The following is a 25,510-nucleotide window of genomic DNA, read 5'->3' on the forward strand; positions in this document are numbered from 1 at the left end:
CAACAATAAAACTGCTTAGTCGCCGTCATAATTTTGAGCCAGGAATGTGTATCATCAAGACTGATAACTCCTCTTATCACAATTCTGCAATTATTGATCCAGCACTTTTGCCATTCACAGCCCCTAGGCTGCAGCCATGTCTGGCCTGTGCATTAGTCCTGCCCTGCTGCCAACCATACTGGTAAAAATTGGCTGTGACTACTAGTAATCCTTTCTGTGTCACTGCCACTTTGGCCGGTAAGCTATTCTAGGGTACCCAGTTTCTATTTGCCTGGATTTACTTTTACGCAGAAAACTAGTTTTAGTACTTCACCGACTGGGTAAAGGAAAAATAACTCCTTAAAAACTGTGACTGAATGGCTAGTGAGATGCTGAGTCTAGCCTCAGTGGCCAGTGACTGAGCACACAAGTTAGCGTCGAAGCCCTGGAGATGTTGAGTCTGTGTCCTCAGCAACTGAGGCCTTAAACCTCTAGCATTACGAAAGCTGCGTTGGGCTATTAAAGAGTTTCCCAAAATGCTTTTCCAAATGCCAAGGAGCTTATATAAGTCTGCTGTGCCCTCGTCACTGCAAAGGAGACGAGGAGAACGGGGGTATTGTTCTCACACATACACTCGCACACCGATTCATTGTTGTTATATTAACACTACGAGGAAGGACATAACTGCAGGGGCTTGATCAGAAGAAGCAGAGTGTCTGACTCTGTCATCATATTTGCATTTACATTCACTCACATGTACTGATACAAGTGGACTCTTGCGCTGGCTGTGAGATGAAGCGTACTTTGGGACCAGATTGTTTGGATGTGGAGGTCTCCTTCCTGTTTGTGAGTATTTAAATATTGGCAAACTGTGCAGATATTGAGAAGGTGAACAATGCCTTCAGGATTGTACATAGTCCGTGGATTATTCTTTTTACATGCCTACTTGGTCACAACAAGTAACATGTGTTCCAAATGCAGTTTGTAATGCAATACTATAGCTACTGCTATTCGTAGGGCAGAACGGTTTTCACACCACGCATAATGCGTTTTTTGTGTTGGGGATAGAATTTGGAGATTTGGGTCTGGATTGGGTGTCGGGTGGCTCAGGCACACTCCAAACTAAAGAAGTGTCAGCCACTTGTGGATGCTTGACACAGGGATTCAGTTTTCTAGCTGTTGTGCAGCCTAGGACCTGTATCTAGACTTCCCAACACCTCTGCCTAATAGCCAATTGGGGACAATGTTAAAGTCAAGTAAATTTTGAAAGAGATATGTCTGCTCTTAAACACCGTCTGTTTTCTTATTGTTGTTGACATTTTAGTGATTGCTGTAGTCTACATACTATTATGGTAGATTTCCTTCAATATGGATCTGTATTTTGTTTCTTATTGACGTGTGTGTGTCTGTGTGTGTGTGTCTGTGTGTGTGTGTGTGCGCACAAGCTCATGCATTTATTTGTGTATGTCTATAAAATGTTTTAGTTTGTGTGCAGTATGTGTGAATGAAAGCGCTAGTCAAATGATTGCACATCAAGCTTAATAGTCTAATGTGTTGCAGAGGTGTGAGGTCTGTTAAGTGCATGTGGCTATGTGCAGCACATGGCACCAGGTAGACGCTTCATTGTTGGACAATCCATATCTATTTTTGTAGTTGGACTGGAGCCGATGTTATGTCTGTATAGTGCACTTTGGCATCATGGACCTCATGTGTTCACTTGCTATGTCTTGACCCCATCACTAATGTTCAATGTGTGTAGGCAACACAGGTGCATATGCATGTACATACATGAAGCCGTAATGATATGTACATAGGCATCATATGCGCCCAATGGGGTGGGGAGAAGCAAATTGTGGCCTGGATTTGGATTGGTTCTGAGCACAGTTCAGTGAGAAGGTCTGCTAAGACGTGCTAACAAACCGATCATTGCTGTCAGTAGAAAACCTCTTGTGTCGGATTTTGGTGATTTGTATACTTTTTCCATGAACCAACTCATCTGACCTGCTTGTCATTCCGTGACTTTTAGAAATGTACTGTAACCACTCAGATTAATGTATGTGTTGAGATGGCACAAACTTTGATAGTTTAGTGTTTCACCATTTAGTTCAACAATGTTCCAAGACTTTGGGTCTGTGTGTCTGCGTGTCTGTGTGTCTGTGTGTCTGTGTGTCTGTGTGTCTGTGCGTGTGCGTGTGCGTGTGCGTGTGCGTGTGCGTGTGCGTGTGTGTGCGTGTGCGTGCGTGTGTGTGTGCGCGTGTGCGCGTGTGTGCGTGTGTGCGTGTGCGTGTGCGTGTGCGTGTGCGTGTGTGTCTGTGTGTCTGTGTGTCTGTGCGTGTGCGTGTGCGTGTGCGTGTGCGTGTGTGTGTGTGTGTGTGTGTGTGAACCCATCTTATTTCCACATCCAATGGGCTGGCCCAGTACCCAAGTGCTGGTACTAGACCAGTTGAGTGGAGACCAAGAGAACAGTTCAAGCAGCAAGGTTGTTTTGCACACTGGAGAAAAAATAGCTAGTTACGTTAGTTAGCTGCAGTAGCTGCTAGCTAGTTAGTTAGTCTAGTGAAACTTGATTGCCCCATTGGGGCAACAGGATCTGTAGCACAATCACAGCCTGCTACACACGAATCATGAGACACAGACAGACATGTCAAACAAGCAACATGGAAACATTAAAATTGTAGGACTTGCATTGCCTCGTTCAGTGCTTTTATTGATGTCAAATATTTTGGATCTATTTAAGGCCAGAATGGACAGAAAGGACGTGCAGATTACAGGTTGAAAGAAAGACACGAAGTCTGACAAAGGACTTTCTCAAGAGCAACAGGCGTTTCAGCAACACATGCTTTTCTCACTGTTTTCTGTGCTCACAGTTCCCAGTGCCTTTAATAATCCCCATCCCATCTTGCTCCTGTTTTGTGTGTGTGTGTGTGTGTGTGTGTGTGTGTGTGTGTGTGTGTGTGTGTGTGTGTGTGTGTGTGTGTGTGTGTGTGTGTGTGTGTGTGTGTGTGTGTGTGTGTGTGTGTGTGTGTGTGTGTGTGTGTGTGTGTGTGTGTGTGTGTGTGTGTGTGTGTGTGTGTGTGTGTGTGTGTGTGTGTGTTACATATTTCAGTAACACTTTATTTCAAAGATCACATGTTGCCCGATAATACTTGCCTGTAAAAGTGACATTATACAGTCCCAGGAAAAAGTTTGTACACCCTTTGAAATGTCTTACATTTCTGTCAAAATTGATCATAAAACATGGTCTGATATTCCCGGAAATCACAAGAAGGAACAACCAGAGTCTGCTTTAACTAATTCAACTCAAACATTTACATGTTATCATATTTTTATTGTTCATAAGGCCATAACATTCACAGGAGAGCAGGGCATAAGTAAGTACACCCTTGCATTAAGTAGGTTTTAACCCTCAGTTAGTTGCAATATCATCAACCAGACTTGTCCTGTAGTTGCAGATCAGATTAACAAAACAATCTGGATGTATCTGGTCTCCCTCTTCTTTAGAAAACTGCCTCTCGTCAGCAAGGTTTGTGGGATGTCTGGAGTGCATAGCTTTCTTGACTTCATGCCATATAATCTAAATTGTTTTTTGTCAGGGCGTTGACTGGGCTATTTCAGAATGTGTATTTCATTATTATGAAGCCATTCTAAAGTCGATTTGCTTCTAAAGTATGGGTTGTTGTCACATTTCAGGACCCATACTCTTGTGTGCTTCAACTGTGTGACAGACTTCCTCACGTTTTTTCTGTAAAATATCACAATAAACTTGAGTTCATTGTTTCACTGATAATGGCAAACTGTCAAGGGCCTGAGGCAGCAAGGTAGCCGCATATAATGATGCTCACGCCACCATACTCAGAAGAGGAGATGTAACCAAGAATAGCTAAAAATGGGATTCATTCTGCCAATCTAAAATTAATGGGGTTTCTGTCCAAAAAAAATATTGCTGCACCTTTGAGGTTTGCGAAAAAGCATTTATATGCTTCATAGAATTACTGCAAAATATTCTGTAGATAAACGTTGAAACCAAAGTTGAATTGTTCATTGGAACACACAATGTCATGTTTGGAGGAGAACTGGAGAACCACACCTTCACCAAAACATCATCTCCACCTTTGAGTATGGTGGCGGGAGCATCATTATATGCGGCTACCTTGCTGCCTCAGGCCCTTTTCAGTTTGCTATTATCAGTGGAACAATGAACTCAGAAGTTTATCGAGATATTTTACAGAAAAAAGTGAGGTTGTCTGTCACACAGTTGAAGCACACAAGAGGATGGGTGCTGAAATGTGACAACAACCCATACTTTAGAAGCAAATCGACTTTAGAATGGCTTCATAATAATGAAATACACATTATGGAATAGCCCAGTCAAAGCCCTGACAAAAAACAATTGAGATTATATGGCATGAAGTCAAGAAAGCTATGCACTCCAGACATCCCACAAACCTTGCTGACGAGAGGCAGTTTTCTAAAGAAGAGGGAGACCAGATACATCCAGATTGTTTTGTTAATCTGATCTGCAACTACAGGAAACATCTGGTTGAGGTTATTGCGACTAACTTAGGGTTAAAACCTATTTCATGCAAGGGTGTACTTACTTATGCCTTGCTGTCTTGTGAATGTTTACATCTTATGGCCAATGAAAATATGAAAACTTGTAAATGTTTGGGTTGAATTAGTTAAAGCAGACTCTGGTTGTTCCTTATTGTGATTTCCGGGAAGATCAGACCATGTTTTATGACCAATTTTGACAGAAAGGTAAGAAATTTCAAAGGGTGTACAAACTTTTTCCTGGGACTGTATATGTATTATTATATATGTGTTCAAACTCCATCATTTCTGATGTTTGCACTCACAAAAATCTTGTTCACTGCCAATATGGCCTTTATTACTGATAGTCATTTTTGCAGCTAAATTTGGAAATTCAAAATGGCGGACCATGGAGAGGATCCCCCTTTTCATGTATGAAAAGTGCAATTTTTCCTGTCATAATGAATACTTAGAATTTGATGCTGGTGGTAAGTATTCATGAAATGGTGACATTACTGAATGGGCAGCATGAATTGTGAATGAATTATTGAATGAATTAAGCATGAATCATCATGTACAGACAATATGAACCCTATTCTGACGTATTACCCGTATTCATACCCATACCCACACCCATACCGAAGGCCAGGTATCCATAACTAATCCCTCCCCTCCCCTATCTTGTCCCCTGTGTTTCCCCCAGGGCAGGGAGCTGTCCTATGGGATGGACGAGTCTCAGCAAGACCTGTATGAGGAGCGCCTGAAGGAGCTCTTCCACAGCTTCGATGGCAGTGGCGCCGGCTCGCTCACGCCTGAGGAGCTTGCCGACCTGTGCCAGGCCCTGCAACTGCAGGACGCCGAGCCCGTCCTACTGGAAACCTTGGTGTACACCCAGGACCAGGTCACTGGACGGGTAAGTGTCCTAAAATATGCCCTGCTTAAAAGCCTGGTGTGCACTCAGCATCAGGTCACTGCTGGCTGGGTAAGTGTCCTGACCTAACAAAACCCAGGGCCACTTGACTGGTTGCGGAGGTGTCAACTTCCTTCTGGTAGAGTAGATTAGAAAAACCATCAGAGGGAAATCTTGCTGCAGACCCTGGGCTATCTAATTGATCAAGTATGTGTCTTCCTTACCTAATGTGTTTCTGTTACGGCTGTTCATTGGGGAGTTCATCGGGGAAAAAAATGTCAAGCAAATTACTACCAGCGACCAGCTGACTCGTACGGGGAAGTGTCCTAACAACATCCTTCTACACAGTATAGTTGACAAACGTATAGCTGACAAACATGCCCACCTTTTTAAAATATTTTTTAGGGTGTTTTAAGCCTTTTCTTGATGGGAGAGTGTGAGATGATGACAGGAAGCAAGCAGAAGAGAGAGATGGGGGATGATCGGGAAGCCGCCTTGGGCCGGCATCGAACCCGGGTCCCCAGCTTTACAATCAGTGCCTTAGCCTCTTGAGTCATTTGCAAGGCCACCGCAAACCTCCTTCTAGCAGATTAAAGAAATGTCTTTAATCCTAGAGGGAACATGTTGGTCTGTTACTGTTAAGTAAAAGTACTGCATTGCAAATAATAGGGCCTCCCTTAAATCACTCGCCCCCATCGTTGGAGACCACTGAAACACAGTGATTTTAATCAGTGGGCTTTTTCGTTCATCTGCTGCTTTACGTACTTAATCTTGTTACGTGCACTCGGAAACAATGAGTACATTGGAGACCGGCAAGTGTTTAATTAGGTGGCATAATCAAGCGGCTATGTATCGAGATCTACTCAGACCACCAAAGCAGCTTTTGGTATACGCCATTCAAAGAAGGAAAATTAAGGCAGGCTGGAACTCAGGCTCTCCAAAACAACATTCACTAGAATACAAAAACAGGATTTTGGAGTCAGCGGTGACCTTTTTCTACTTGTGCTCATCAAGACCTTTTTCTCGACTTGTGGTGGTTGATTTATGTGAGTGTTGTTTAAGGCAAGGATATCCGAGGCACTCATTGAAATTTTTCAATTAAATATTAATTAGTGTACAAAGATCAATGTCTACATGTGTTTGCCTGCTAGGCCTGCTTTAGAGCACATTAGCCTAGTAGGCCAACTCATGTACGCATCTTTGTAGCTTAAATAGTTCTGTGCCAATGTCATGCTTAGGTTTATTGTGTTCATTCCACAGTCATCATAAGAACATGAACAAATGGTGTTGAAAAAAAATTTTTCTTGGAAGACAAAAACGGTGGCAATGGACAGGGCACGAGAGAGGGGGGTGGGCATGAGGAAGTCACAGACATGGAAAAAAGACAGCAGGAGAGAAGGGGAGAGGGAGAACGTGTAGAGGGGGGAAATTAGCATGGAGGAGTGTCTCGAGTGCTCTATCTCTGCAGATGCAAGGGCTGGCTTTGGGCCGCTCTTATCCCAGGTGCCTGTTGTTGCCACAGCGACGAGCCAAACAGGCGTGTGTCTGTGTGTGAGGGAGAGAGAGCAGGAGACTGATTAGAGAGAATGCTGCTTAAGTGCTACAGGTCTGACTCTTATAGACCCCCCCTCCGCACATACACACACACACACACACACTTGAAGGCACATGCACACAGACACACACACACGTATGCACCAACACAAAGAAATTGAATACACAAAAGGGATTTATGGTACATATGGGAATGATTTCCGCTTCCAGTCATTTTTTCAAACATTTTTTTTTAAGTGTCTGTGTGTGTGCGTGTGCGTGAGCGTGTGCGTGTGCATGTGCATGTGTGTGGAGACGGAGAGAATGGAGACATGGGTGAGCTGATGGAAGTGCCCATTTTGTCCCCACCTCAACACACACACACACGCGCACACACACACTCTGCCCCATCCCCCTTAATGGCAAACTCACACAAAGGATGTGAATATGCATCAGGCTGCAGGCAAGCACACAGCTGCTGCTCTCGATCCTGCCCTCTGCCCCACTCCCCTATTAAGCCACACTCCCACCATCAAAACACACACACACACACACACTTGACCATTTCTTATATTTTAGGCAGCAACACGTAGACATTTTATGATATCTGGCCTGCCATAAGGTATTTGGCCTTATCTGCTGGACACTGTTGTTATGAAGGCTGTGGCCTATGTTGCCGAGTAACAGGTTACCATAGAGTTCTTTGGAGATCTGGAACTGGGAAACAAATGGAATGGAGACCTTTATTTATACTCACAGAGGGTATTCCTCTTTCACAATGTAGACGAGGTGCAAATGAAAATGTCCAAAATATAATTTGGCCAAAACGAACAATAAAGACAAATAAAGGTAAAAAGAAGTATGATGCAAAGTAAATATATGCATACATAAAATGTTAAAAAAAGACAGATTAGAGAGAGAAAATAACAGGGAAAACATTTGATGTGTTGGATTAGGAGATGTATAGTTAATGTATTTTTTGACATTACTTGATTTATTAATTTTTTGACATTTAATTGATCATAGCAAATGAGGTATTCTAGTTTTGACGTTGTGGTGGGAAAGATTCCAGGATGTGGGGGCATCGAAATCTCAGCGCTACATAAAAACCATACGTCTCCTTTGCTTTTGCTGCCTGGTAGCTTCATGCTCCATGTCTGTGCTCTTGCAGGTGGATTTTGAACAGTTCAAGAACGCACTGATTTTGGTGCTGTCTGCTGCTGGTCCTGCTGGGCATTCAGGGATGGAGAGCGAAGAAACGATGGACAGGACAGCAGTGATGACAACAACGGAGGCCGTATCAGCACCAGGTAACGCAGTGGACCCTCCTAGCTTCTCTTGTCCAGACAAACGATAAAGTTGACATGCAAGCAAAGCTTTTGAATTTTGTAAGCTAAATCGTATCCCGTGCCAGTCACCAATGCATCGAAGTGGGATCAAGTCTGCTCTCCTTAATTGGCGTGACTTTCCATTGAACTCCATTCATTCAATTGTCTCTGGTGGACACCACGTACTCTTGGGTGCGCTTCTTGAAAGTGTAGTTGTTAATCAGTTAACAACTTCGGTAGTTGCCAATGGGAAATTGCATTGAAAACCACAAAGTAGCTAGCACAGTTAGCAACTATGGTTTCGAGAAATGCCCCCCCCCCTTGTCCAGACAAACGGTCAAGTATGGGCAAAAGGGGATATGAATGGTTATGACTGCGGTGGCAGTGCAGGTTGAGGCAACATTTGCAGTGACGTGCACTAAGGTCTGCACAAACATGACATGAGTCGACATACTAATTGCATAACCTAGATGAGGTGAATTTGGTCCCCAAAAAGGTGAGGCTGAGATCAGTTGAGTATAGCCTCACTTCCTCCTTGAACCGCTGACTCGCCGTAGTCCGGGCCTACTCAACTACTTGCCCATGGGCTGGATATGGCTTGTTCGAAATGTCCTGCGACTCTGTGACTGATTTAAATGTAGTTCATGCATGGGTACTGTCCTGGTCCATTTCAGTCACATCGAGGACTGTGATTAAGTTTGGTGGAACACAGCGCATTTAAATCCCAAATCGACTCGTCGTTAAGAGAGAGACAGCCAGTCAGCCCAGGGGAGGCACCATAGCGTACATGCTAGCTTAGAGATCGTCTGGGGAGAGAGGGGGGTCAAGGGAGCTGAAGGGAGGGGAGACCAGGTTAAGATTCTCTTCGCAGAGGATTAAGATCTAATAAGGTCCTGTGCTTAAAGCACTTTCAACTGTGCCCCTTTAAATATTCCTCAGAGTGTACCACCCTCTGGGTGCACTTGGATGCCATGCTAGGTTTGGATCAGGTCATGTCCTTATTGGTGTAAATAAATCCATGGCCTATTCATGTCATGCGGCCTATTGCTCCTACCTGCTGGAGTGAGGTGGTCATGTTAGTGTGATGAACCATTGTAACATAGTCAAAGTGTGGAGTATGAAACACATGGGACCATGATGAGTGGAAATGCTAACAAGTGTCCTGGAAGGGGTGGGGGGGTTTAATTAGTTCTTGACTCAAATATTTTTGTATGATGTCTAGATGTTAATGCTGTGTTTCTGTGGTGTTCAGACTGATGTTGGAAGATTGCCCAAAAACATGATTTTGAGTACAGAAAACATTGCTTGAAGCCAGCCATTCAGCCAGCAAACGATTTCAAACAGGCCCATTGTCTGCAGGGGCAGAAAGGAATCACCGGAGCGTCTTCAGATGTGGAAATTAACTTGTTTTATTGGGCAAGCGCTAAGACTAACGTTTCAACGTTCTTCTTCAGAGTACAGGTCCATTGTCGGTGTTGTATGCCTGGAAGGACCTTGTCGTTTCTGATATGGACAGTCTTTGAAATAGTTTGAGGGCAGATCCTTGAAATGTGCTTGTAGACATTTGCTGCACCCTTGCTGTTCAGCTATGCAACATAGGTACACATGGGTGACTTGTGTGTGGAAAGATGAAGTGACACTTCAAATAAATTGTTTATACAAGCTTCATGCACACTACAGTTTTCTCGTCATAGTTGAACCGAACTCATTTTGGTATGACATCTCCTCATGAATTTAGTTTTCCTGTACTTTTTTTTTATTAATGTACATATCTAATGTGAATTGTGACCAAAACCAAAAATCGTTTCTGGATTGTCCATCCCTGCCCATCCTGCCCAGTCCCTCCCCTGTCCTTACCTATGTTGTCCTCCTCCGCGTTCCCTGCTCTCCTCCGCCCCTCCGCAGGCTCCCCGGAGGTGCAGGCCAAGTTTGTGAGGGGCTCCAAGCGCTACGGCCGGCGCTCCATCCCAGAGTTCACAGATAGCTTCGGGCACCTGGAGGCCGATTGTGGATTCGACTGTGGGCCGCCGCTGGGCCAGGTCAGGGGAGCAGCTGAGGCCCAGGGGAAGGCACCTGCAGCAGGGGAAGATGGGGAGGCGGAGGCAGATCATGGAGTTGATAATCAAGGGAACAGCAAACTCAAAGTACATCGGAAACTTGAGGTAAGATCATCGTCTGTGTTGTCCACATGCTATTCTCATGGCAGCTACTACAGTGCTGGTGCCCATTCCCACACCAGGTACGTTTGGAGCCAAAGTCACTTACCTGTGAACCTCCTGCGTTAATACTGAGCTCTGTAATTTTCTGCATGTGACCGTGTTACCTGGATGAACCTGCTGACGTCCACATTGTTTATGCCACACAGGTATTTATTGTGTGGCAAATAAGAGTTTGTTCATAGTTCCAAAAATGGACTAGTTCACAGTACTTTTTTGCAAGAGGTTGTTGCGTGCCACATTGTTCAATATCATTGGCAAGTCCTATGTAATGTTACAGACAGACAGCAATTATTGTTTATCAGTGTAACGGAGGCTAACTAGCAGACGTTACGTTGGTAAAACCTCCCTCCGATAGCTTCATACAGTATCGTGCCGTTGGGCCGAAAGACTAGTCTCTTGGCCCAGCGGTATCGTACTGTGTCTCCCATTGCCGGACCGTTGTAGTTGACGAGGTCGCACGTTCGATCCCCGAGGGGGGTGAACAGGAGCAAGATGACCTCCGTCACAGTGGTGCCGTGAAAATATGTGTTAGATGTCATCTTATAATATTGTGCCTCTTTGCAATGTATTTAGCTGGGTTTTCACCTGAACACTAATCAAATGTGCCACCCTATTAAAAGAAGGCGCATGTAGTTTGTTCAGGCACCAGAATAATCTCATTCATAGTTCGTTCACCAGGGAGTAAATGGTGTGTGTTCAGTTCACGGCCGCCCAAATTATGAACTATTTCAGGTACAACACTGCATTCACACACACGCACGCGCGCGCGCACGCACGCACACGCGCACGTGCGCACACACACACACACACACACACACACACACACACACACACACAAATGCACAGTGTGTGCCACACTCATCCGTACTGCCACAATGTTATTCTTAGCTAATCAGCTTAGCGTGTTTGGAGTGGCAGACTCTGACCAAAGAGCGTCATGCTCTTTCCACACACGGACAGACACACATTCACACATGCGCTCACACACACACACACGGACACTTTAATCCTTTTTAAGGTGGCTTGCAACTGTTAAAGCTTCTCCTGCTTTTTATTTGCTGCATCATCACCTTAAGGACCGAACTGCTGACTGTTGGTCCCAAAGGTCATAAGGGTTAGGTGAACCCTGAAGTCAAAATTACAACAAGTTGAAGTGTTGATTATATAGATTGAAAGTACTGTATGCGTATATAATACAAGTAATGGCAATAATGCAAATCATTTGAATTGTGCTTTTCATGGTGCTCAAAGATTTGTATGCGGGCCACACTAGCCTATATGTACAAAAAATGATGCATTTCATTACTTGAGTGTTTACTGGGTTTTTATGAGCTGTGTGTTCAAGGTGTTAAGTTGGGTGTATCTGCCTGCCTTGAGCAGACTAGGAAAGAGCATGAAGGCTAGGACTTTGGCCTTGATGTTAATAGTGTCTGCGGTGTTATTGTTGTCAAGACAACCGTATCCACCCAGCTCCCCCAACCCCCTCCCCAAGCCTTGTGCTTGTGTTGACGAAGCAGAACGACCTCCTTTCACCCAGACACTCGTGGTGTTTGTGTGTGTGTCTGTGTGTGTACTCGCACATACATGTGTTTTTTTCCTGCATATGCATGGGTGGGAGAGGGAGTGAAGGGAAGGGTTTCAGGGGGGTGGGGGGTGCAGGGTGTTGAGTTGATCCATTGTTCCATGTTCCAGCAGGGGCAATGAACTAGTTTACTCCTCATTACATAGTACTCATTAATTGTCTACTATGTGAGTTATTAGTCGTGTACCAGATTGGAATGCATTTTTCTTTGCATTCCTACATGCAAAATTCCCCGCTTTGATCCACTGGCAATGGATCACACATTTAATGACGTAATTAGAATTGAAGTCAAGAATTTTAAAGTAAAATAATGAGAGAATTGTTGTTAGTGTGTGCGTGCGTGCGTGCGTGCGTGCGTGCGTGCGTGCGTGCGTGCGTGCGTGCGTGCGTGCGTGTCCAATAACTAAGTGTCCTATCCTTTGTTAATGTGAAAGGCTTCGCCGTGTGTGTGATTAGTAGTGTGCATCACAGCATGTGTCTGTACTGGGTGTAACCCGCCATGTGCATTAAATCAGAATCCTCCCAGCAGGTTCTCACTAGACACCCACTCACACACTTAATGCGTGCGCACACACACATCCCCACACACACCCATATAACAGTGATTTCATACTTTGAGTATGAAAACCAGCCTGTAAATCATGAGGGGAATGTGTTGATCCATGCTATGAGGCATGCGTTGTGAGGCCAAACAGATCAAAGATCTAGATTCCAACAGACCAAATACATGTCGTGTTTGTAGCAAAGGGAAGGAGTGTTGGCCGACTGGATTTGAAGGCCGCCAGGGTACCATACGTCGTCCTTGGTCACTCGCTCCACTCTTCTTTTATGTTGTTTTGTTTGACTTACTGCTAGTTTTCTGGTAGGGTTTAGTTTTCTGGTAGGGGGTCTGAAGATCTGTTCATTTCAAGACATGGTTGGTTTGATGTCCCGCTCTCTCTCTCTCTCTCTCTCTCTCTCTCTCTCTCTCTCTCTCTCTCTTCTCTCTCTCTCTCTCTCTCTCTCTCTCTCTCTCTCTCTCTCTCTCTCTCTCTCTCTCTCTCTCTCTCTCTCTCTCTCTCTCTCACTGTATGTGTGTGCACAATGTTTTTTTTTTAACTTTATTTTATGATAGGACAGTGAAGGTGTTGACAGGAAGCGAGTGGGGAGAGAGAGACGGGGAAGGGCCGGCAAAGGACCCGGGCCGGGAATCGAACCCGGATCAGCCACATGGTAGAAGAGTGCCCTACCGTTTGGCCACGGCAGGGCCGTGTGTGCGCAATCTTAACCTCTTTTTAATATTATGTGGCCTCAGGAGAGACAGATGGAAAGCAGGGGAAGGGGTTTCTACTGAGTGCGAGCAAGTCTGATCCTGGGGAACAATAGACACACACACACACACACACACACACACACACACACACACACACACACACACACACACGGCCCCTGGTGCAGATGCCGACACACTCCAGAAGCCCATCTGCTCTGCTCCGTCTGACATTGGGACAATGAGTTTTCACACTGCACTGCATCACAATGCACACACACACACACACACACACACACATACCAGTCCTAGTAATCGAATTAAAGTAGTCAACAACGCACACATACGAACACACACACATATGATGCACAATTCTAGTGTGCTAACTGTAATTTTACAATAGTAAGCTGCCAGAAGGAAAATAAAAGTGTAATGCTGATGTACAATCACACCACTGCAAATTGCTGCCTCCAAAACTAGTGGTGGGTTGGCATCTAGTCTGTAGCTTTATCTTTGGTTGCTAATAGAGCTAAAATGAGAACATTCACACTGGGCATACATAGGCTAGCAGCATCATTTTAACATTTATCTCCAGCAAGAGTTGTATTTGATGTTTATTTAAAAAAAGGTAGTTCAGTAGGCACAGGCTTGAAAATGCTCTGGATTTTATTTATGTGATTATATTTATCTTATTTGGTTCACCGATAGTGTGGATCACAGTAGCAGAACCTGATGCAGCAAACAATTGTGTTAAAGGGATTAAAGTGCTAAATGCTAAACTGGCGCAACACCCGTTTTTACATACTTATATGTATTATATGACTATAAATTCTCAATGCTCAATTCTCTGGAAATGTTCTGCCATATCATGCTCCTCATAGTAGCACAGACTGTTTACCACGTGTTGTAATATTCCTTCGCCGTGGTCAATCATTCCCATAGACTGCAGCAGCCTGTTGCCTGACCCCGCTCTCTCCCTCCCCCTCTCTCTCTCTCTCTCCCTCACTCCCTTTTCTTCAAATGGGTCTGCTGCCCGCTTGGCCCCCAGAGGTCACCTCTCCCACCCCCATCCCTTCATCCCGGCCTCTGCATCCCCCCATTCCACACTTTCTTTATTTTCCCCACAAAGAAGGCAGACTCGCAGGAGAAAAGACTGCTGATTGACAGCAGATTAGTTTAATAAAAGGTACGGGGACGCAATATGGTGGTTAGCTGTGATTTATTTTTTGTCTCCTTTTTTCCTCCCCTGACTAAAGAATGCAGCCTTTTGTCATACATTATGGTTTTATTTTAAACTGAATGTGATGTATGTGGTCTTATTGCTTGATTTCGTCATTGTATGTGGAAGTCAGAGTAAAGTGCTTTTGGGAAAACATTTTCAACATTTTTCACTTTGTTGTTTGCCAGATCTTTCTGTGTAACAAAAGAGAAGCAAGAATTGTGTTGGTGTTATTGCTTTCCATGTATTCTTTTGGGATAATGTTGTTGTTGTTGTTGTTGTTGGTTCACTTTAAAATGACTTTTTGCATCATACATTCCTCTTTTTATCATCTTTTTTTCCCTAACCGCGTTGGTTAGAGAGAATTATGCCAACGTTACTGTTATTGTTAGCATTTTTGGTATAATACACTGTTGTTGATGACCTCTCATGTCACGTTTTCCTTTGTCTACTCCCCCACCCCCACCCCAACAGCGCTGGTATGCTGATGCAAGTGGCTCTGAAGAATACGAGGCAGAGGGTGAGACTGCTTATACTAATATATCAACGGCGTGCGCATGTGTGTGCTCGTCCCAATAAGTTATTGTGTACAAATGCATTGAAAAATTATTCGTAGAGTAATATTTAATAAGAGTATATGCACAAGTTGTGTTTTTTTGTGTGTGTGTATAAACCTATTTTCATTTGACTATGTTTGCATCTGCACCACTGCCTAACAGTAGTTAACTAGTACTAGTTATTATTACTAGTACAGTGAGCTGGGTCCGTCTAAGCATACTAAGTATGTCTTCTTCCATCCTCTCTCTCTCTCTCTCTCTCTCTCTCTCTCTCTCTCTCTCTCTCTCTCTCTCTCTCTCTCTCTCTCTCTCTCTCTCTCTCTCTCTCTCTCTCTCTCTCTCTCTCTCTCTCTCTCTCTCTCTCTCTCTCTCCCCCCCACACTTCCCTCAATCGTAGGCCAGCTGCAGCTGTGGAACCCAGATGAGCCGACCACCCCGAGCAGGAAGCTGTGCGTGGCCATCTCGGAGCGTCAGGAGGAGAGGCTGCGGACGGCCTGTGAAGACCTGGGACTGCCCTGGGACCAGCCGGCCACGCAGGAGCAGCTGCTCCACCTCTGCCAACACCTGGGCCTGGAGGTGTGTGTTTTGTGTGTGTGTGTGTGCTGTGAGTGCTGTGCATGTGTCTCTGTTAGGGCTTTCAGGCCGACCAGAACTGAGCTGGTGCCGGTACTCGCACCGGTTACGTTCGGCACTAAAGTGCTTATCTGCGAACCTCCCGTGTTCATACCGGGCTCTGAACTTTTTCCGCATGTGACTGTTACTCGAATGAACCTGCTGCTGACGGCCACGCTGTCGCCACGGTTCGTGGAGAAAAACCTAGTATTTTGCGGTATTTGCGAACCAACATTCCGGTTGGCAAACGCTAAAATCTGTGGCGTGCACACGACGGCCGGTTCGCGATTAGGTGCGGCAACGGGCACCGACACGGTTCTCAGTCGGCCTGGATGCGCTAAGTGTGTCCACGAGATGATGAAACATAATGTGAAATGTCGAAGTGAAACGTGCGCTGTTTAATCTGATTCTCTCTTGCTGTTGTCGTGGGCATGCACGTGCATGCATGGAGGTGCCATGTATATCCATAGAAAATATTGGACCGACTAACTAATAATCTCTCTTACAACTCTACTGTGATTTCCAGCAATATTTGGATCTGTGTATCTTTTTAATGAGCTGCGATCCAAATAAAAGTATTTGTGTGTGTCTGTTTGTGTGTCTGTGTGCTGCAGCTGAGTGAGGAGCTGCTGCCTTCGCTGGATGTGGCCGGGGAAGTTAGTGTGTTGGACTTCATGCGTTGCGTCATGGGCCAGAGCCAGAGCCAGCCCCCAACCCCTTCCTCCTCCACCCCCTACCGCCAGCTCAAACGCCACCACTCCTTGCAGGTACACCAAAACACATGCCCACACATGCAATCAAACAGACACACTCACACTTTTCTTGTTGGTATGTTTCACTTGATTGTGTCCAAATGAATGTCCCGTCTATCTATCCGTCAGCTGACTCACCTGTATCTATACTCTCGCGCTCTCGCTCTCTCTCTCTCTCTCTCTCTGTCTGTCTCTCTCTCTCTCTCTCTCTCTCGCTCTCTCTCTGTCTGTCTCTCTCTCTCTCTGTCTCTCTCTCTCTCTCTCTCTCTCTCTCTCTCTCTCTCTCTCTCTCTCTCTCTCTCGCTCTCTCTCTCTCTCTCTCTCTCTGTCTGTCTCTCTTTCTCTCTCTCTCTACTGTAGCCATTTGATGAGTCAGGTCGCAGGACGAGCGTAGTGCAGAGCACCATAGGCCTGCGCCTCTTCTCCACGCTGGACGACGGCACGGGCCACACGGCGGCAGAGGAGCTGGTGGACGCCTGGATGGACGAGGGCATCGACAACAGCATCGAGATCCTGGCGGTGAGCAGCGCAGTGATGTGAATAAATATGTGAAGCCCAACTGGGAAACTTCAACTCGCATTGTCATTGTGACACAGCACTCCACAGCACACAAGTGTTAACTGCACACAACGAAATTGCATTTATGTCTCATCTGTGCAAGGGGGCAGCCCCCAATGATGCCGAAAGGGAGCAGTGTGGCGGGTTTTGCGTGCATGCCTTCTTTCTCGCTCCCGCTCTTTTTCTCTTGCTCTTTTTTAGCTCTTTCTCTTTCTCTTGCTATTGCTCGCTCTCTCTCTCTCACACGCTCACACAATGCAGCTTACTATGCGCTAGTTACTATGCATAGCATGGAGTAAAGCGTGTGTATGTGTGTGTTTGTCTGCACAGGCCTTGGAGTTCAGTCTGGACGGGCGGGTGAATCTGAGTGAGCTTACCCTGGCCCTGGAGAACGAGCTGCTGATGACCAAAAACAGTGTCCACCGGGCGGCGCTAGCGAGCTTCAAAGCTGAGATCCGCCATCTCCTGTGAGTGCACCAATTTAACACTATAGAGAGATTAGAGTTTAGTATCAGTGTCAAATAACCTCATGTGAGTGTGCTGCACGTCTGTCATGCACAACACAACCAAAAGGGCATTATTTAGTGTCATTATGAAGTGAAAAAGTGAAAGCCCATCTGGGAAACTTCTAATTTCATTGTGACACAGCAGTCCTCAATACACAGTGCATACTGCATGCAAGAAAATGACATTTATCCCTCATAGCAGTATTCACAGCCATATGTGTTGAGCCTGGGGTTTCTCTATGCCTAATTTGTTGTTTTGTGTATTAGTACCGGTTTATCAAAGTCTGTGTGTGTGTGTGTGTGTGTGTGTGTGTGTGTGTGTGTGTGTGTGTGTGTGTGTGTGTGTGTGTGTGTGTGTGTGTGTGTGTGTGTGTGTGTGTGTGTGTGTGTGTGTGTGTGTGTGTGTGTGTGTGTGTGTAGTGAGCGCGTTGACCTGGAGCTGCGTGAGAAGGAGAGGATCCGCTCGGACCTGGAGAAGGCGGAGAAGCTGAAGACCCAGCTGGCCTCCGAGGTGGACGAGCACCACTCCGCCATCGAGCGCCACAACGAGCTTAACCTGCGGTGAGCTGGCCACCTTTGAACCCTTACCTCTGCCTCTGTCCTATAAGCTGAGGTCGCCACAGGCAGTAGGGCTCTGAACCCGGTGGGGTTGGGGGCAGGGCCCTAAAAAATGTTTTTTTCCCAACCAGCCAAAATGATTAGGAGATCTAAATCTTGCTGGCCAAACACACACTCACTAATGGCTCAAAGTGGCTAGTAAGTAGTAAGTGGTCTTTTCTACCAGCCAAACTGAAATGTGTTAATTTAGAGCCCTGGTTGGGGGTGTTGGAGTCTTTAATTAATATTCTACTGTTGAGTTGGTATTAGACATATTTTACTATGACTTAACCTGACCTGTGGTGAACTCTCCACCTTTGACCCCTCTCTGCGTGGCCACCTTAGTCTAGATATGAGTATGGGTACATAGGGTAGTGGTTCCCAAACTGCATTCAGGACCGGATCTCTTTTCATAGTGTATGACCATTCTATGAATTGGTTAATGGCAGTATTCCCTTGAATAGTTAGCAAATGTTTTTTACGAGCTTTGACTTCTCTCTCCCCGTCTTTGGCAACCTAAGCTCATCTAAGCAGTGGCTCCCAAACTGGGGTCAAGACCCCAAAGAGGGTCATGGATGGAAGGGATTGTTTGCATAAAGCCTTAATATATCACAAATGTACTACTGTACTTTGGTCATACTATGGTCATACACATGGGGGCGGTGGTAGCTCAGGTGGTAGAGGAGCCGTTCAGCAACTGAACTGGAGCCTGACTCCATCGTTGTGTCCTTGAGCAAGATACTTAACCCCAAGTTGCTCCTGGTGGCAGGGTGGTACCCTGCGTGGCAGCCACGGCCATCGGTGTGTGAATGGGTGAATGTGAGGCATACAATGTGAAGCGCTTTGAGTGCTCGAAGGAGTGGAAACGCGCAGTCCATTTACCATTTACTAGGAAATGGTTGTTTATTACTTGGTAAATATTCATAGAAAGATTGAATTTGGCAAAAGGCAGCACAGTTTTAATGAGCCACAATTCTACACAGTGCACCTTTTTAGTTGTCAAATCCTCTGACATTAGGCTCATTCGTGACGAGCAGTGAAGCTCTAGCAAAGCAGCAAGCATGCACACTTTGCCAGTTTGATGCATTGTGGTTACCAGAATGCACATGCCCACTGCCTAGCAAAAGCAGCGCTGCTTCGTGACAAACGAGCCCATTCTCACCTCTGTCACCTTTCCCTTTCCCCCTCTCCCACCATTACCTGATCACCCCTTCACCACCTTCCATACCACTCCTCCTCCATTCTCATTATTTCTACCTGCACTCTCGCCACCTCCCCACATCCACCCACACTCACTCCTCCATCCTCCCTACATTTCTCCTCCACCATCCTGTCCGCTCATCGCATCTCCACCCCCATGCTCACTACCACTATCACTACCACTCATCACCCACCCCATCCGCACTCCCATACTTCCTCCTCCTCCTCCTCCTCCTCCTCTTCCCCTCCTCTCCAACTGCAGTAAGCTGGAGCAGGAGCACCGGGAGAAGCTGTGTGCCCTCCGCTCGGAGCTGACGCGCGAGATGGACCGTCTGCAGCAGCAGGCCGGGCAGCAGCGCGAGGAGCTGGAGGCAGAGATCACCAAGATCCGCGAGGATGAGACCTTCATGAGGGAGCACCTCACCATCACAGTCAAAGTACGTCATTACGTCATCAGTAACTGCTACTACAGCAAAGCCATGTGCTGCAGTAGGTACTGCCTCTGCCAAGGTGTGGTGCATGTGTTTGGTTGGCCTTTTTGCTTGTCTGTGTATTTTTTTTTTCAGTTTGTAACTTTGTGGGGGAAAAATGCAGCTTTGCTAGCCTGCCAAGCCAGACTATAGCATGAAAGTTTAGTCTGGCACTGCACAATCTTCGATATTTACTCTAGATACTGCTTCAAGGCAATCCGCACGTATTCTGTAGGTGGCGGTAAGACAGCATCTATGCAAAACATAGGATACTGGACCAAGATGGTGGCGCCATGGGTTGGGCCAGGCTAAAAGGCTGAACACAGCATCTCTCTCAGTTTTCTATATCCATGATGAACTGCCTCCTCCTCATCAATCGTCTCTGGTCATGTGAGGGTACTTTTCTGGGATCCATGTGGTGTAACGTGTACACCCTGTGGTGTAACGTGTACTCCCCTTTAGGAGACTCGTGGAAGTGGAGAATGAAGTTCCCTTAGCGCTGTAGATGGCAGTAGTGCATGTCATTTGTAAGCCGCTATTAAACGGTACAGAAAAAAGGATGAGTAGAGGATCACGCCTCCTTAGAGAGACTGGACTTCATCCTTTGAATTGGTGACGTGCGCTGTGCTTTATCTTTGTCCACCATATTTGAAATCTTTGTTGTCCCCTGTTCAGGAAAATGGGCGCCTTGAGAAAGATCTGCTGGACAGCAGCCAGAGACTCCTGGAGGCCGAGAACCAAGCCAGCAAGCTGCAGAAGAACCTGGACGACATCCTCAAAGAAAAGGTGAGCGCTGGACTGGTGTCTCTTTCTGCTGCTCAGTTTCACATGGTTTAAACTGAGATTTATTGTACAAGAACAAAGCGGCTCATTTATAAAGCATTTGTACGCGTTGTAGTTTATTATACTAGATCATGCCGTTATATTATAATTTTTATTACTAAATATGGGCAATTTTATATTTTCATCAGTTTGGAGATCTTGATCCGGCCAGTGCTGAGCTCTTCTTGCAAGAGGATCGTCTGAGACAGCTTCGCAACAGCTATGAGCTGAAGTGCAGAGTAAGAGGCTGCCACAAGAGGCAGAATACATTTGTGGTGTTTCGTTTTCAATCTGTGATGCTATGCTATGCTATGCTACGAATGAGAAACACTTAATCTCTTGTAATATAGTATGTGTAATTTTAGTAATTTATGTTCAAAATGCTGCCCATTCACAAATTGGACCTTTTCATCAATATTTACTAACTAAGTAATAAAGCAATATTTTTTGGCTTGGCCACTGTACAATAAGTTTTCGAGGCAAAGATGTTGATGGATAATTCAAGATGGTGAACATGGAGAAGCTCCAGCTATTCCTCTATGAAAAATGTATATTTATTTAAGTCATAATGGGACATAAATTGTGGAAATGAACCACCAAAAAAGACGTACTCTACCTTTTTAAATGACAGGAGCTGCAGGATCGTATAGATGAGCTGCAGGTTCAGTTGGAAGAGTTCCAGGTTGTTGGCCGAGCGCCCCAGCCATCCTCTCTGCTCTCTCTGGCTGAGGAGTTTGAGAGCAAGAGCCCCGGCACAGACTCTGACCAGGGTAAGAGCCTCTAAAATTCTTACTGCAAGTTACGTGATGATTGTGTGTTTTATATATCCGTTTTGACATTACAGAGGCGACCATATCGTAATGCACGCTTATTGTTAACATTACAGTATATACTGTACATAGATGTGTTTTCTTTGCATATGCAGGGGGAAAAAACATCCCTTATTTAGCCAGGATGGTTCCATTGGGACTAAGTGTCTGTTCTGCCAGGGATGGTCTAAATGGGAACAAACAAAAAGTTCCAGACACAGACAAACGCATAATAAGGCAAATAAACATACAATATATATGGTCATGCGAATAAAGGACATTTATGCCTCATTATTTGCTATATACCTGCAACTACTGCAAATATTTTGCAATGTTCTCCTGACTAATAACCTTGCGTGTGTATCGTTTTGTGTGCAGGTCTTGGGCCAGAGGAGGGTCAGCCATTCAACATGTCTCTGGAGACGGAGATGATTCTGGAACAGCTGAAGGAGCAGCACTTCAAGGACATGAAAAACATTCAGACGCAGGTGAGGCATTGTTACAATCAGCTCACTCTTTTGAAACTCCGTTGTCAGTAGACCAGAGTTTGTTCTCCTGACATCTGTTGTAAATGCGCTCTATTGCAAAAGTTGGGGACAATACAAATGTCTGAAAACATTCATGTGTTAAGAACTCGGAGTACACTGAATTGCTCAGAGTGAGTGTTTCGGAACCTTGATCTGAAAACTCGTTCTACTACATTTTCCCGACGCAGAGGATGGGGTTTCTGGATTACCAAGTTTGAAAAGAATGCACTGCGTGTTCCGTTTTGTGTACTGTAAGAACCTGAATGCTGCCCTCATGGTGGTATTTTGGCGTGTGAAGTAATATATGCTTTTCCCACTCACCAGCTGCCATGGTGGTTAGTTGAATGACTTATCTCTCTCTCTGGTTCGGATTTTTGGTCTTTCCAGTTTTGGGAGGACATTCCCTGTCTGGGAGAGTGTTAAGCATTCAAATATGCAGCATGACAAAAAATGTATTCCATGGCCAATTGTGTTTTGGTGTTTGGTGAGCTTGGATCACATACAACAACGGTCAGTACTAACTGGGAATGATGATCTCTCAAGTTTTGCCCACTCTATGAGGGTGGAAAGTACACTCACTGTTTGGAACAAACCAATAGACTATTACAAACACTTGTAACACGATAGACACTACAAATACTTGCATACCCACATTGCATAGTACAGCAGGTGTAGAAAGTAACACTAGCTTTTGTGTTTTTTTGATGGTGGGGCGTTTTTTCCGGTGTCTTACTTACCTTGGATGTGTGTTTGCATGCATGTGTGCGCATCTGTGTGTGATTTTTTTTTCTCAGGTGAATGAGTATCAGCAGCTCCTGCAGGAGCAGCAGCGGGTGCAGGAGGAGGCGCAGGAGGAGCTGAGGAGCACCCTCTCGGTGCAGCACCAGGAGGAGGTGCACAGCCTCAGGGATGAACTCGACCAGCTGCTCATGCGCGCAGAGAAGCTCCAGGGCCATCTGGATGAGGTAGGCTAATGGGCATCATTGACATGGGTGTTACTTTGGATGTTTGTTTTAATACAGTTGAAGTGTGCTTGGCTGATAATTTAGATGATCTAGAAATCAAGACTAAAGAAACTTGCGCATACTGGCCATTTTGCTGTTTTCTGTTATTCACAACGTTTCAGTCTTAGACCTTTAAAAAAAGTGACCTGTTCGGTCTACGACCGAAACGTGAGTAACCGAAAACGGCAAAGTGGTCAGTGTGCACACACACAGCGAAATAAACTATAAAACTCCTGCACACTGACCATTTCGCTGTTGAATTTCGGATGTTTTTTTGTAAAATGCCGTCAACAATGGCTCTGACATTTGGAACAGACATATACTTTGATAAACATGCTTTTTGGAATTGTAAATCTATTGGTTTCTCAATTTTAATTGCAAATATGTTATTCCTTTGTCTTGTTGATGTCTGTATGCTTTAGTTTAAATTGCACATTGGAGTCTGGATATTGAAAATTAGCTACACTTAATTTGATTTTGATTTACTGCTAGACAGAGATGGGACCAAGTCACTAATTTGCAAGTCGCAAGTAAGTCTCAAGTCCTTCCAATCAAGTCCGAGTCAAGTCACAAGTTACGACACATTTGACCAAGTCAAGTCCAAGTCCAAGTCGTGCCAAAGCCAAGTCAAGTCAAGTCCAAGTCCAAGTCGTGCCAAAGCCAAGTCAAGTCCAAGTCCAAGTCTTATTTTTTCCAAGTCATTAACAAGTCACCTTGTATTCTATGTGCAATATTGACAATTACCTTTGGTCATAAATTCATTACCTCTCCACACTGCTTTGCATGTCCCCCTTCGCCAGTCATGTCCCGAAAATCGACCATGGTATACTATGATTTCAGTTTTTTGAGCATGGTTCGGCATTGGTTTTTGGTTTTACTAGGTTTAACTATAAATTGAACCATGGTTTTACTCTGAAAACTAACCATGGTTTTACCACGGTTTATAATTATTCATTAAATTACTTTTATCTTTTATCCAACACATATATTGGTGACAGTCCTTTGAGCAATATGGGGTTAGGTGCCTTGCTCAAGGGCACTTCAGTCATGGATGGAGATGTAGGAAGAGGTGGGTTTAAGGGTGGGATTCAAACCTGCAACTCTGTGATCTCCAGCCCAACTCCCTAACCATTACAGCACGGCTGCAGACAAGCTTTCATGTTTGTTTGGGTGACCATGCAACCCACACTTGATCATATATATTTTTTAGCATGGTTTTTGACTATGGTTGAAGGTAAATCATTTATTTTTTCTTTCTTTCATGCATTTTTTTCACACACAAAATGCAAAAAAAAAATATATTCATTGACTTGGAGCACAATTGCAAGTCATTGCAAGCAAAAACTGACAAGTCGAGTCAAGTCTCAAGTCAATAGCGTACAAGTCGAGTCAAGTCACAAGTCACTCCTAATATTGGCAAGTCAAGTCTCAAGTCGAGTCATTTGTGACTCAAGTCACAAGTCAGTCCGAGTCACAAGTCACAAGTCCACATCTCTGCTGCTAGATGCAGCTATCTCACGCTACTGGGTGTGTGTTTTTTGTTTTAGGTAAAGGAAGAGCGACTGACCTTGGAGGAGAACCACATAGAGGAGCAGGAGGCGCTGGAAAGGCGACATAAAGACGCGATGGCATCCCTGCAACAACAACTGCAGGAAGCCTTGACGCAGGCCGATGAGCTGCAGGACCAGCTGAATGTGGTGGAGGCACGGCATGCAGAGGCTAGGAAGGAGCTTGAAAGCAACCTCACCACCAAGATCCATGAACTGGAGCAGCAACAAGAGAATAGGCTTCATACAAGTTTGGAGGAGGAGAGACGACAGCTCCTAGAACAGTTGGAGGAGCAGGAGAGTGAAATGTTTAAGAAGTGGCAACAGGAGAAGGAGCTGTTTAGAAAGAGCCACGAGATGGTGCTAGCTTCCCAGCTGCAGGCAGCAAGGGAGGTATTTGAGGAAGAGAGCAAGGAGCTTCAGAGGAGACTAACGGCTAACTGGGAAGAAGAGAAAGGCCGGCTCGAGGAGCTGCATAAGGAGGCACTTGAGACTCTGTTGGCGGAGGAAAGGGTGACCCTCCATAAGCAACAAGAGCAGAGAGAGACTGCACTTAGGCAGCAGTGGGACGAGGAGATAGCTCTTTTAGAGAAGCACCATGAGGACTCCCTCCAGGACAGTCTGGCTAGAGAGAGGGAAAGACTCAAGGCAAAGGAGGAAGAGATTGAGACAAGACTGTCTGAGGAGTTTGAGAGGGAGAGGGCTCAACTCGAAGAACAGCATGACCGCGATCTGCAGGACACTTTAGAGGAGGAAAGATTCAAACACCGCCAGGTGAAGGAAGAGGCGGAAAGGATGTGGCAGGAGATACTAGAGGAGGAGAAAACCCGTCTGGAAGAGAGCCACCGAGAGGCATTGCAGGAACTTAGTACCAAACACAGTGAGGAGCGGGAGAGACACAGCAGCCTGCTGGACAAGCTCAAGGAGGACATTGCTGTAGAAAGGTAAGGCTTGTAAACATAGAGCTAGTAGCCATTTGTGAATAAATGCAATTGTATTT

The 25,510-nt window shown here is 45.3% G+C and overlaps 1 protein-coding gene across 2 annotated transcripts in view; it reads left to right on the plus strand.

Annotated features, from left to right (window-relative positions):
- The window catches only part of nin (ninein (GSK3B interacting protein)), a 47,220-nt gene that overhangs the window by 6,540 nt on the left and 15,170 nt on the right, over positions 1 to 25,510 (plus strand). For both annotated transcript variants that reach the window (XM_063184324.1, XM_063184323.1), the window contains exons 2-17: positions 5,213 to 5,422; positions 8,124 to 8,262; positions 10,120 to 10,442; positions 15,024 to 15,069; positions 15,504 to 15,682; positions 16,333 to 16,485; positions 16,831 to 16,989; positions 17,359 to 17,495; positions 17,955 to 18,095; positions 19,594 to 19,768; positions 20,477 to 20,587; positions 20,773 to 20,862; positions 21,255 to 21,393; positions 21,811 to 21,920; positions 22,754 to 22,924; positions 24,511 to 25,454. In XM_063184324.1, coding sequence (XP_063040394.1) covers positions 5,234 to 5,422; positions 8,124 to 8,262; positions 10,120 to 10,442; positions 15,024 to 15,069; positions 15,504 to 15,682; positions 16,333 to 16,485; positions 16,831 to 16,989; positions 17,359 to 17,495; positions 17,955 to 18,095; positions 19,594 to 19,768; positions 20,477 to 20,587; positions 20,773 to 20,862; positions 21,255 to 21,393; positions 21,811 to 21,920; positions 22,754 to 22,924; positions 24,511 to 25,454 — 3,206 coding nt within the window. In that variant the 5' untranslated portion in view covers positions 5,213 to 5,233. The remainder of the gene's footprint in view (positions 1 to 5,212; positions 5,423 to 8,123; positions 8,263 to 10,119; positions 10,443 to 15,023; positions 15,070 to 15,503; positions 15,683 to 16,332; positions 16,486 to 16,830; positions 16,990 to 17,358; positions 17,496 to 17,954; positions 18,096 to 19,593; positions 19,769 to 20,476; positions 20,588 to 20,772; positions 20,863 to 21,254; positions 21,394 to 21,810; positions 21,921 to 22,753; positions 22,925 to 24,510; positions 25,455 to 25,510) is intronic.

Source organism: Engraulis encrasicolus, chromosome 19, assembly GCF_034702125.1.
Source record: "Engraulis encrasicolus isolate BLACKSEA-1 chromosome 19, IST_EnEncr_1.0, whole genome shotgun sequence".
Lineage (NCBI taxonomy): Eukaryota > Metazoa > Chordata > Actinopteri > Clupeiformes > Engraulidae > Engraulis > Engraulis encrasicolus.